Source organism: Gobius niger (genome assembly GCF_951799975.1).
Source record: "Gobius niger genome assembly, chromosome: 19".
In the NCBI taxonomy this organism is placed as follows: domain Eukaryota; kingdom Metazoa; phylum Chordata; class Actinopteri; order Gobiiformes; family Gobiidae; genus Gobius; species Gobius niger.
In genome coordinates, this window is record NC_136870.1 from 26,227,503 (window position 1) to 26,240,202 (window position 12,700).

At 47.8% G+C, this 12,700-nt stretch overlaps 1 protein-coding gene across 1 annotated transcript in view; it reads right to left on the minus strand.

The window, feature by feature from the left end:
* The window catches only part of stxbp4 (syntaxin binding protein 4), a 59,572-nt gene that overhangs the window by 12,468 nt on the left and 34,404 nt on the right, over positions 1 to 12,700 (minus strand). The window contains exons 18-20 of the mRNA XM_079576899.1: positions 11,223 to 11,345; positions 11,099 to 11,148; positions 1,244 to 1,407 (exon numbers count right to left, since the gene is read on the minus strand). Of these exons, the coding sequence (XP_079433025.1) occupies positions 1,244 to 1,407; positions 11,099 to 11,148; positions 11,223 to 11,345 (337 nt within the window). The remainder of the gene's footprint in view (positions 1 to 1,243; positions 1,408 to 11,098; positions 11,149 to 11,222; positions 11,346 to 12,700) is intronic.

The following is a 12,700-nucleotide window of genomic DNA, read 5'->3' on the forward strand; positions in this document are numbered from 1 at the left end:
GAAGTGTTGCCTTGGCACATTCACATATTTTTGAGTAATCTGTAAAAACTCTGATTTTAGGGATAGGTTTGCCTGAGTCCTCCTAGGAACGCCCCCACCTCCTGGAGACGCCTCCGAGCTTTCGTCACCAGCCGAGTAACCAACCACTGCTCCTCAGCAGAACCCCCTCCCCACTGATGCCACAGACAGCGTGTGGAGGGGGCGTGTCGGAAAGGCTCAGAGGTTCTTAAAGAGACAGAGGCCTATTTCAAGACATTCACTACAGCCATTTTGAGAGAGACATTTTATACAAGGCAGTTATTCTAATTTACTGCATTTACAGACCAACAGGAGGTTTGCTCATCATTGTAGTGTGATATAGACTGGTGCTATGTGACTGAAAAAAGCATAATACCCCCTCTTTAAGTCTCCTTTTGTTGCTTTTCTGTCATGTCTAGTTTTCAACACGTTTTTTGTCACTTTTTGTTGCATTTTCTTAACTTTTGATCTCACTTTGTCATTGCTTTTTTGATCAGGTTTTTGCTAGTCATGGCCAAAAAAAAAAGTTTGTATCGCTCTTTCTGAAACACTTCGAAACACTGCGTTGGAGCCTCTTTAAGTAGCATCTGGTCACGTGACTGCCTTTAGCCGCAGAGCTGCAGGTGACTGAGGCCCCGCCCACTGGAGCTCCGCCCACAGACCCACGTTACAAAGACTCTTATTTATCGGCCGATGATTGATCTGATCAAACCTCAATATCAGGCTGTAATAATAAAACTGCCACACGTCTGTTTGAAACGTCTCTTCCACATGATCGTGTCGGTTCAGTCGTGTTTATGAGAAGTCGCGATAATAAAGTTTGTCCACAAGAGGTCAGTGTTCGGACAGAATGAAACGGCTCAGAGACTTCGAAGCTACGACACTTTTTTGCAGGAAAACCTCACTAGTTTTCGGTACGTTTTTGTCACATTTTGTCGAGTTTATGTCACGCTTTCATCGCTATTTTTATATGTTTTTTTTCCAAAGCTTTTAGATTTGGGTAAAGCCACGTTGAAGAAAAAGCGCTCAGTTTAGGCGGGAGTTAAGAGGTTAAATCATATCGGTGACCAGCTAAAAAGAAAGAGCTGTGTGTGTGAACAATGTGCACGCCCCGTCACTTGGACTATAGGGAATAGTGTGGACCGAGGACACAGCCTTGGGGTCTGCAGGGGGAACACACAGGGCCTCGCGGGTTCGGAGCGGGTTTAAGCGAATCCAGACTCACAGTCGACCTCCATGATGGCGCGGACGGTGCGGCTCAGGTCCTTCGCCTCCTGGGACAGCGACGCCGCGCTCCACTTCTTCACCCGGGGGGCCGCGGAGGGGAGGAGCCAGACTTCACCTCCGCAGAACTGAGCGGGAGAAAGAACAGTTATCCAGATGTTCACGCTGCAGGCGAAGAGGGAAAAGATTTAAATGGAGAGACACACGTTTGAAACTTCTGTTGTGGAAAACGGACGTGAATATGAGGAAATAATGCATTGCAAGATTTCTGTCATTCGATGTTTGTTTTTTCGGTGTTCATTGGTGGTTAACCTCTTAACTCCCACCTGAACGGAGCACATTTTCTTCAGTTTGGCTTTACCCTAATTAAAAATCTGCTTGGGAAAAAAGCACCAAAACAGCCACAAAAAATGAGGAGAAAAAACGAAGAATGTAAACGCAACAAAAATGTGACAAAAACTCAACAAAAATGTGACAAAAACTCAACAAAAATGTGACAAAAAACTCAACAAAATGTGACAAAAATGAAAAAAAAAATGAAAAAAAATCAAACAAAATGTGACAAAAAATCAACAAAATGTGACAAAAAATCAACAAAATGTGACAAAAATCAACAAAATGTGACAAAAAAATGTTTTGTTGAATTTTTGTTGAATTTTTGTTGAATTTTTGTTGAATTTTTGTTGAGTTTTTGTCACATTTTTGTAGAATTTTTGTCTTTTTTTGTTGAATTTTTGTCACATTTTTGTTGAATTTTTGTCACATTTTTGTTGAATTTTTGTAGAATTTTTGTCACATTTTTGTCACATTTTTTGTCACATTTTGGTGAATTTTTGTCACATTTTTGTTGAATTTTTGTCACATTTTTGTCACTTTTTGGTTGAATTTTTGTCACATTTTTGTTGCGTTTACATCCTTGTTTTCTCATTTTTGGCTGTTTTGGTGCTTTTTTCCCCAAGAAGCTTTTTGATTAGGGTAAAGTCAAACTGGATGAAATGGGATCCGTTCAGGTGGGAGTTAAGAGGTTAACCAATTACCCCCATCAAGCGTCTCGACTGGAGGGCAACAGTGTAATGCCTCATCAACTCGTCTAAGCTCAGGTAAGAACATATCTCAGTGTCAAATCGGTGGCCTGTTCCTTTAAGTCCAAGTCTGTAAAGCGTGTCGTCTGCAGGAGTGACTAAAGTTCCCTCAATTAATTTGCATATGTTAATTCCGAGCCTTAATACTCCTCATTAATCTCCACCTCTCCCGTGAACCTCCTCCCGGCTGATGCTCCCGGTCTGGATGCGGTTGCCAGTGGCGACCCGCTGTTGTGTCGTGTCCCACTGACCCTGACATACTGACTTACTGCGTTTTCGCTCCAGATTCGGGCGAGCACAATGGACCGGCCTCGGACGGTTACACAACACGGACGAACACGCGTGTTTCAGCGGCCATTGTTCCACGAGCTTCACAAACACGTGAACCTCAGTTCTACATCTGTGCACGTTCCATCCACCCATCCTATGTAAACGCCTCATCGGTAAATCCTTCACACGTGAATCACTAATTAGCATGTGTTAATGTTAATGAATACTCGCTTCTGATTGGCTGGAGGGTGTCCAGTACAAAGTGATAACGCAGACCTCGTCCGGCAACAGTTGAATCACGTTGGAAAGTCCAGATCCTCAAAGAGTCTCCGTAAGTGCAGTACTTGACCTTACGTAAGCCCTGACTCTGGCCTTGGTCCTCATTCTCCTCCTTCCACTCTCCTCCTTCCTCACTCTTCCATTCTCCTCCCCTCCACTCTCCTCCTCCCTCCTCCATCCTCTCTCCTCCACTCTCCTCCTTCCTCTCTCCTCCTTCCTCTCTCCTCCCTCCACTCTCCTCCTCCCTCCTCCCCCCTCTCTCCTCCATCCTCCCTCCTCCATCCTCTCTCCTCCTTCCACTTTCCTCTCTCCTCCCTCCTCCATCCTCTCTCCTCCCTCCTCTCTCCTCCCTCCTCCTTCCACTTTCCTCCCTCCTCCTTCCTCTCTCCTCCCTCACTCTCTCCTCCCTCCTCCTTCCACTTTCCTCCCTCCTCCTTCCTCTCTCCTCCCTCCTTCCTCCCTCCTCTCTCCTCCCTCCTCCATCCTCTCTCCTCCCTCCTCCTTCCTCTCTCCTCCCGTCCTTCCTCCCTCTCTCTCCTCCCTCCTCCTTCCACTTTCCTCCCTCCTCCTTCCTCTCTCCTCCCTCCTTCCTCCCTCCTCTCTCCTCCCTCCTCCTTCCACTTTCCTCCCTCCTCCCTCCTCTCTCCTCCCTCCTCCTTCCACTTTCCTCCCTCCTCCATCCTCTCTCCTCCCTCCTCTCCCCTCCCTCCTCCTTCCACTTTCCTCCCTCCTCCCTCCTCTCTCCTCCCTCCTCCTTCCACTTTCCTCCCTCCTCCATCCTCTCTCCTCCCTCCTCTCTCCCTCCTCTCTCCCCCTCTCTCTCTCTCCTCTCTCCTCCCTCCTCTCTCTCTCCTCTCTCCTTCCTCCTCCTCTCTCCTCCTTCCTCTCTCTCTCCTCTCTCCTCCTTCCTCTCTCTCTCCTCTCTCCTCCTTCCTCTCTCTCTCCTCTCTCCTCCCTCCTCTCTCTCCTCCTCCCTCCTCTCTCCTCCTTCCTCCTCTCTCCTCTCTCCTCTCTCCTTCCTCCCTCCACTCTCCTCCTCCCTCCTCTCTCTCTCCCCTCCTCTCCCTCCTCTCTCCTCCCTCCTCTCTCCTCTCTCCTCCTCTCTCCTCTCTCCTCTCTCCTTCCTCCCTCCTCTCTCCTCTCTCCCTCCTCCCTCCTCTCTCTCTCCTCTCTCCTCCCTCCTCTCTCCTCTCCCCTCCTCTCCTCTCTCTCTCCTCTCCTTCCTCTCTCCTCCCTCTCCTCTCCTCTCTCCTCCTTCCTCCCTCCTCTCTCCTCCTCCCTCCTCTCTCCTCCCTCTCCTCTCTCCTCCCTCCACCCTCCTCTCTCCTCCCTCCTCTCTCCTCCACTCTCCTCCTCCTCTCTCTCTCCTCCCCCTCTCTCCTCTCTCCTCCACTCTCCTCCTCCCTCCTCCTTCCTCTCCTCTCTCCTCTCTCTCCTCTATCTCTCCTCTCTCCTCCTCTATCTCTCCTCTCTCCTCCTCTCTCTCTCCTCTCTTTCCTCTCTCTCTCCTCTCTCTCTCCTCTCTCCTCTCTCTCCTCTCTCTCCTCCTCTCTCTCTCTCTCCTCTCTCCTCTTCTCTCTCCTCCCTCCTCCTTCCTCTCTCCTCCTTCCTCTCTCCTCCATCCTCTCTCCTCCTCCTCTCTCTCTCTCCTCTCTCCTCCATCCTCTCTCCTCCATCCTCTCTCCTCCTTCCTCCTTCCTCTCTCCTCCTTCCTCTCTCCTCCATCCTCTCTCCTCCTTCCTCTCTCCTCTCTCCTCCATCCTCTCTCCTCCATCCTCTCTCCTCCTTCCTCTCTCCTCTCCTCCATCCTCTCTCCTCCATCCTCTCTCCTCCTTCCTCCTTCCTCTCTCCTCCTTCCTCTCTCCTCCTTCCTCTCTCCTCCATCCTCTCTCCTCCTTCCTCCTTCCTCTCTCCTCCATCCTCTCTCCTCTCTCCTCTCTCCTCCATCCTCTCTCCTCCATCCTCTCTCCTCCTTCCTCTCTCCTCTCTCCTCCATCCTCTCTCCTCCTTCCTCTCTCCTCCTTCCTCTCTCCTCCTTCCTCTCTCCATCCTCTCCTCCTCCTCCTTCCTCTTCCTCTCTCCTCCATCCTCTCTCCTCTCTCCTCCATCCTCTCTCCTCTCTCCTCCATCCTCTCTCCTCCTTCCTCTCTCCTCCATCCTCTCTCCTCCTTCCTCCTTCCTCTCTCCTCCATCCTCTCTCCTCTCTCCTCCATCCTCTCTCCTCCATCCTCTCTCCTCCATCCTCTCTCCTCCATCCTCTCCTCCATCCTCTCTCCTCCTTCCTCTCTCCTCTCTCCTCCATCCTCTCTCCTCCTTCCTCTCTCCTCCATCCTCTCTCCTCCTTCCTCCTTCCTCTCTCCTCCATCCTCTCTCCTCTCTCCTCCATCCTCTCTCCTCCATCCTCTCTCCTCCATCCTCTCTCCTCCATCCTCTCTCCTCCATCCTCTCTCCTCCATCCTCTCTCCTCCTTCCTCTCTCCTCTCTCCTCCATCCTCTCTCCTCCTTCCTCTCTCCTCCTTCCTCTCTCCTCCATCCTCTCTCCTCCATCCTCTCTCCTCCTTCCTCCTTCCTCTCTCCTCCATCCTCTCTCCTCTCTCCTCCATCCTCTCTCCTCTCTCCTCCATCCTCTCTCCTCCTTCCTCTCTCCTCCATCCTCTCTCCTCTCTCCTCCATCCTCTCTCCTCCATCCTCTCTCCTCCATCCTCTCTCCTCCTTCCTCTCTCCTCTCTCCTCCATCCTCTCTCCTCCATCCTCTCTCCTCCTTCCTCCTTCCTCTCTCCTCCTTCCTCTCTCCTCCATCCTCTCTCCTCCATCCTCTCTCCTCCTTCCTCCTTCCTCACTCCTCCATCCTCTCTCCTCCTTCCTCCTTCCTCTCTCCTCCATCCTCTCTCCTCTCTCCTCCATCCTCTCTCCTCCATCCTCTCTCCTCTCTCCTCTCTCCTCCTTCCTCCTTCCTCTCTCCTCCATCCTCTCTCCTCCTTCCTCCTTCCTCTCTCCTCCATCCTCTCTCCTCTCTCCTCCATCCTCTCTCCTCCATCCTCTCTCCTCCATCCTCTCTCCTCTCTCCTCTCTCCTCCATCCTCTCTCCTCCATCCTCTCTCCTCCATCCTCTCTCCTCCATCCTCTCTCCTCCTTCCTCCTTCCTCTCTCCTCCATCCTCTCTCCTCTCTCCTCCTCTCTCCTCCTTCCTCTCTCCTCCATCCTCTCTCCTCCATCCTCTCTCCTCCATCCTCTCTCCTCCATCCTCTCTCCTCCTTCCTCCTTCCTCTCTCCTCCATCCTCTCTCCTCTCTCCTCCTCTCTCCTCTCTCCTCCTTCCTCTCTCCTCCATCCTCTCTCCTCCATCCTCTCTCCTCCATCCTCTCTCTCTCCTCCTTCCTCTCTCCTCCTTCCTTTCTCTCTCCTCCCTCCTCTCTCTCCTCTCTCCTTCCTCCTCCTTCCTCCTCCCCCCTCTCTCCTCCTCCCTCCTCTCTCTCTTCTCCCTCCACTCTCCTCCCTCCTCTCTCCTTCCTCTCTCCTCCTCTCTCTCTCCTTCCTCTCTCCTCTCTCCTCTCTCCATCCTCTCTCCTCCCTCCACTCTCCTCCACTCTCCTCCCTCCTCTCTCCTTCCTCTCTCCTCCTCTCTCTCTCCTTCCTCTCTCCTCTCTCCTCTCTCCATCCTCTCTCCTCCTCTCTCCTCCCTCTCTCCTTCCTCCTCTCTCCTCTCTCCTCCCTCCTCCTCCTCTCCTCCCTCCTCTCCTCCCTCCTCCCCCCTCCCTCCTCCCCCCTCTCTCCTCCGCTCTCCCGGCAGGTGGACGGCCTGACTTTAGCCCAGTTTCGTGCTCAGAGGCCGGGGGGAGGCCGTGGCCCACTTCCCTCCCGCTGCTTTTGTTACTACACGCAGTAAAGGGGGGTCAGTGCACATCCTGCCCCCTCCTGCCCCCTCCTGCCCCCACCTGCCCCCACCTGCTCCGAGCGAGGACAGCAGTCGACGACACGTGAACCATCAGGAGCAGAAAACGCAGGACGAGGACGAGGACCGGCTTCAGTCCTCGGACATAACCAGTATTACGAAACACGATCGCAAACACGGTCACGTTTTGGAACCAATCGACAACACGTGGGGGAAGTGCTGCAAAAGTCTGTAATATTACGTGATGTTATGATTCCGTCCAATGTTTGGCCTAAATATATTATTATTATTATTATTATATTCTAAATATTCTCTCAGATTTACATGAAGTTTTGCAGGTCTGTGCTTTGTCCATGAATCAGATTATTCATGGACAAATGTTTGAACACTTCTTAACCCCTGCCTTAACCTAATGCCTTTATCCAGTTCAGATTCACGCTTTCTTTGTGCTTTTTTGACATTTTGTCTCCATTGCTTTTTTGTCACTTTGCTTCTATCTCATTAGAGAGACTATTTGAAGCTTCTTTCAAGAACCTTTTAGACTTTGGTAAAGCCAAACTGGAGATTCAACGGGATTTAAAGCAGTACTAAGTAACTTATTTACCTTAATAAATCCTTCCCGTAGTCCCTGTGGGGGTAATACAAGTGTTTATGGGATGATTGGAGGGTCTTTCATCGCCCCCTGGTGTCTCTGGCCAGAAAACCATGTTTGCAACTTGACTGCCCCCGGTGCGGAGAAAACAATACACACTAATGAAATCACGAAGAAGAAGCTAACATGCTAACGGGCAAAGCTAACTGCGGGCTAACGTCGCTTTAAACAGTATTTACAGCCAGGTTTGAGCGAAAAAAAATATTTCCGTTGTATAATCGGATGCACAGTAACCCTCTCTCCCTTCGCCTTTCCTGTCAGCGTAGTATTTACTCTCCAAGACAATTAATAAATTAAAAAATCGTAACTTGCTACTACACCTGCAGTTGCGCTTATGGCCTCTAGGGGGAAGAGTTACTTAGTACTGCTTTAAGAGCTTAATATGAATTAACTCCAGTTCAGCTTTATCCATCGGGCGACCAGGAGGCATCCGAAACAGATGCCCAAGCCACCTCAGCTGCTCCTTTCGACGTGAAGGAGCAGCGACTCTACTCCGAGCTCCTCCCGGGTAACTGAGCTCCTCACCCGATCTCGGAGGGTGCGCCCAGCCACCCTGCGAAGGAAACTCATTTCGGCCGCTTGTATTCGTGATCTTGTCCTTTCGGTCATGACCCAGATCTCATGACCATAGGTGAGGGCGGGAACGTAGATCGATCGGTAAATCGAGAGCTTTGCCCCGACTCAGCTCCCTCTTCACCACGACAGACCGATACAGCGACCGGTCTGTCGCTGTATCGTCCCTCACTCGTGACGTGAGTTCAGCTTTATCCAAATCTAAAATCTTCCTTAAAAACGCAATGAAACAGGCAAAAAAATAGTGCCAACGTGGGGAAAAGTCTCTTGGTCTTACCTTTCAAATGACACTGAAGCTATAACTGGAGAAAATCAACCATTCAAAATGTCCTTCAAATATATGCGTGTGGTGTTAGACTGTTCCTTGTCTTGGAAACACCACATTGACTTCATCTGTAAAGTAAGGCAGAAATCCATCCACCTATTCACCTATCCATCCATCCATCCATCCATCCATCATCCATCCATCCATCCATCCATCCATCCATCCATCATCCATCCATCCATCCATCCATCCATCCATCCATCATCCATCCATCCATCCATCCATCATCCAACCATCCATCATCCATCCATCCATCCATCCATCCATCCATCCATCATCCATCCATCCATCCATCCATCATCCAACCATCCATCCATCCATCCATCCATCCAACCATTCCATCCATCCATCCACCTATTCATCCATCCAACCATCCATCCATCCATCCATCATCCAACCATCCATCCATCCATCCATCCATCCAACCATCCATCCATCCATCCATCCATCCATCATCCAACCATCCATCCATCCATCATCCAACCATCCATCCATCCATCCATCCATCCACCTATTCATCCATCCAACCATCCATCCATCCATCCATCATCCAACCATCCATCCATCCATCCATCCATCCATCCATCCATCCATCCATCCATCCATCATCCAACCATCCATCCATCCATCATCCAACCATCCATCCATCCATCCATCCACCTATTCATCCATCCAACCATCCATCCATCCATCCATCATCCAACCATCCATCCATCCATCCATCCATCCATCCATCCATCCATCCATCCATCATCCAACCATCCATCCATCCATCATCCAACCATCCATCCATCCATCCATCCACCTATTCATCCATCCAACCATCCATCCATCCATCCATCATCCAACCATCCATCCAACCATCCATCCATCCATCCATCATCCAACCATCCATCCAACCATCCATCCATCCATCCATCCATCCATCCATCCATCATCCATCCATCCATCCATCCATCATCCAACCATCCATCCATCCATCCATCCATCCATCCATCCATCCATCCATCATCCATCCATCCATCCATCCATCCATCCATCCATCCATCCATCCATCCATCATCCATCCATCCATCATCCATCCATCCATCCATCCATCCATCCATCCATCCATCCATCATCCAACCATCCATCCATCCATCCACCCACCCACCCATCCAACCATCCATCCACCTATTCATCCATCCATCCATCCATCCATCCATCCATCCATCCATCCATCCATCCATCCATCCAACCATCCATCCACCTATTCATCCATCCATCCATCCATCCACCCACCCACCCATCCACCCACCCATCCATCCATCCATCATCCATCCATCCATCCACCCACCCATCATCCATCCATCCATCCATCCATCCATCCATCATCCATCCATCCATCCATCATCCAACCATCCATCCATCCATCCATCCATCTCCAAAAGCTTCTTGACTGACGCTTACAGCCTACAGACCCGTGTCATTTGAAAGCTAAGACCTACAAAACTGATTGTAACTTTTTCATCGCACCTTTATCACCTTTCTGTCGCTCTTCCGTGTCTTTCTTGTTGATTTTTCATCCCTCTTTAGTCGTGTGTTTTTGTCACTTTGATTTGTTTTGTGTGATTGTTGCTTTTCCGGCACATTTTCAGATTTGGGTAAAGCCAAACTGGAGAACATGTGCTCGGTTCAGGTGAGGGTTCAGAGGTTAATCACAGAGAACAAGAACAGGGTCAAGTCATTTCTCTGTTTTTGCCGTGGTATCGGGTTTTTTATTCAGTATCGAGTGAATCAGCGCCATCTGGTGGGGAAAACGTGATCCAGCTGTGAGCCTGAAACTGTGAGCTCCACACTGGCTGACCTTCTTTATCCTCCAGCGCACTCTCGCGCCGGTGAACTAACGCCGTCTCAGCGGGAGCGCTCATTAAGAGTCAGGTCAGAGCGGGGAATGTTCGCTCCGTCCCAGGACCAGTCTGTGGGCGCATTAGTGTTGTAAAAAATAAATGTGCTGTATTTAAGTTTTCCTCAGAACAGAAGGTTCTAGGTCATGATGAGAGGTTTCCATTAGAAATATAATCTGGTGGAGCCATGAGTAAAAAACTGCTCATTATAAGTTAGGGAACCATGACTCACTAAAGCAGCAGCAGGATGGGACAAACAGCGCCACTGAGCATCGGTGGAGAGATGATGTAACTGCATCACCAACACCATTAGAAAGACTGTGTATCAAGTGTTTACTGCAGGCTCCTGAATAACGGGCTGGTTCATGGGGGCCCTCACGAGTAGGGATGGGTACCGTTCGTTTTTTTTCGATTCCAAGTACTTTAACAATACCTGCTTTTCGGTTCCGGTGCCTTAACGGTACTTTTTCCGATACCTATGTTATTTTAATTCAATAAAAATAACGTGTATGCGCAGGCGCAGCAGCGTCGCCTGTAACTTCGTGTTTGGAGCACAATTTCCACAACCCTCGTGTCGCCTTCGTGGGTCATTTTGACCCGCTGTCATGTTCCGGGCATTTGGATGCAAGGTGACACAAGGGGGCGCCCTTCCAACCTCCTCAGTGTAAATGTGAGTTGACTTTCTTCAGACTTAGACTTAAGGTCAGACTCCATGAGTGACAGTAACATGACGCTAAATACAGTGAGCTCTTTGTTTCCACAACGGCTATGAACGAAGCGGTTCCCAAACTGTGGGTCAGGGACCAGAGGTGAGAGAATGGGCCCATTTGCCATTTTCCATTTTAAAAAGTGGGGAAAATAGACTAGTAGTGCGAGTACTCGACGTAGATGTCGTTACCTGTGGCTTTTCGGCGGCGTGTGGTTTTCCAACAGGAACTCCTGGATGTTCTGTGAAGACACGTTTACATTTCAGAGTTTACATTATGGTCAAACTAAACAGGATGTATAAAGGCCTCGCTCACGTCGATGAAGCTGAGCAGGTTCCCGGTGCACGACTCGAAGCTCTTTCTGCTGGAGTCGCTCTTTCGCAGCTGACACTCCAGAACCGCCATCTTCTTCCTCAGCTCCTGCACCTCCTCGTCCTCCTGGGAACAACACAGATCCTGTTCATCATGGAAACACACAGAATATGTCACTAGAGAGACGCTGCAGGTCACGCACTTGTCCAGTTTAAAAAAACAGACCAAACTCTCCCTTTACGATGTTTATCTTTTCACGTTTTGAGCCGTTATTTGTTTGTTTCAGTTTCATGAACTCACAGGCTCGTTTGTTTGCATTTCTGTGACACTGACCCTGAAATGTGACCCTGAAAGTTCTGAAAAGTGTTTAAAAAACTCGTCGCTGTAAAGAGACGAGTTTAGGAATGAGTTTGGACAATTTAATTGACTTTACTACAAGGCCTTCAACCTCTTAACTCCCACCTGAACTTCTCCAGTTTGGCTTTACCCTAATCAAAAAGCTTCTTGGGAAAAAAACACCAAAACAGCCACAAAAAATGAGAAGAAAACAAGGATGTAAACGCAACAAAAACGTGACAAAAATTCAACAAAAATGTGACAAAAATTCAACAAATATGTGACAAAAATTAAATAAAAATTTGACAAAAATTCAATAAAAATGTGACATAAATGTGACAAAAACTCAACCAAAAAGTGACAAAAATTCAACAAAAATATGACAAAAATTCAACAAAAATGTGACAAAAATTCAACAAAAATGTGACAAAAATTCAACAAATATGTGACAAAAATTCAACAAAAATATGACAAAAAATCAACAAAAATGTGACAAAAATTCAACAAAAATATGACAAAAATTCAACAAAAATGTGACAAAAATTCAACAAAAATGTGACAAAAAAGTGACAAAAATTAAACAAAAATGTGACAAAAAATAAATAAATATTAAACAAAAATTAAACAAAAATTTAACAAAAATTAAACAAAAATTCAATAAAAATGTGACAAAAACTCAACAAAAAAGTGACAAAAATTCAACAAAAATGTGAAAAAAATTAAACAAAAATGTGACAAAAACTCAACAAAAATTAAACAAAAATTAAACAAAAATGTAACAAAAATTAAACAAAAATTAAACAAAAATTAAACATAAATTAAACAAAAATGTGACAAAAACTCAACAAAAAAATTACAAAAACTTAACAAAAGTGACCAAAATAAAAAAAAAACAGAAAAAAGGTGACACAACACAGCAACAATATGAGGGAAAAGATCAGTTTTGGGGGTCTTAGCTTTCAAATGAGGTGTTACACAGGCCTATATAACAGCCAAAGAGGACAGAATGCATTTGGTTTAGGCGAGTGGTAAGAGGTTAACTAGTTTTTGTCAGAGGGATTTTTTAAATATTGAGTTTCTGCCTGATTTATTGAGTCTTTCTCTTTTGCTTAGTCTAAAACTAAACAAGATCCAAAATCCGTCTT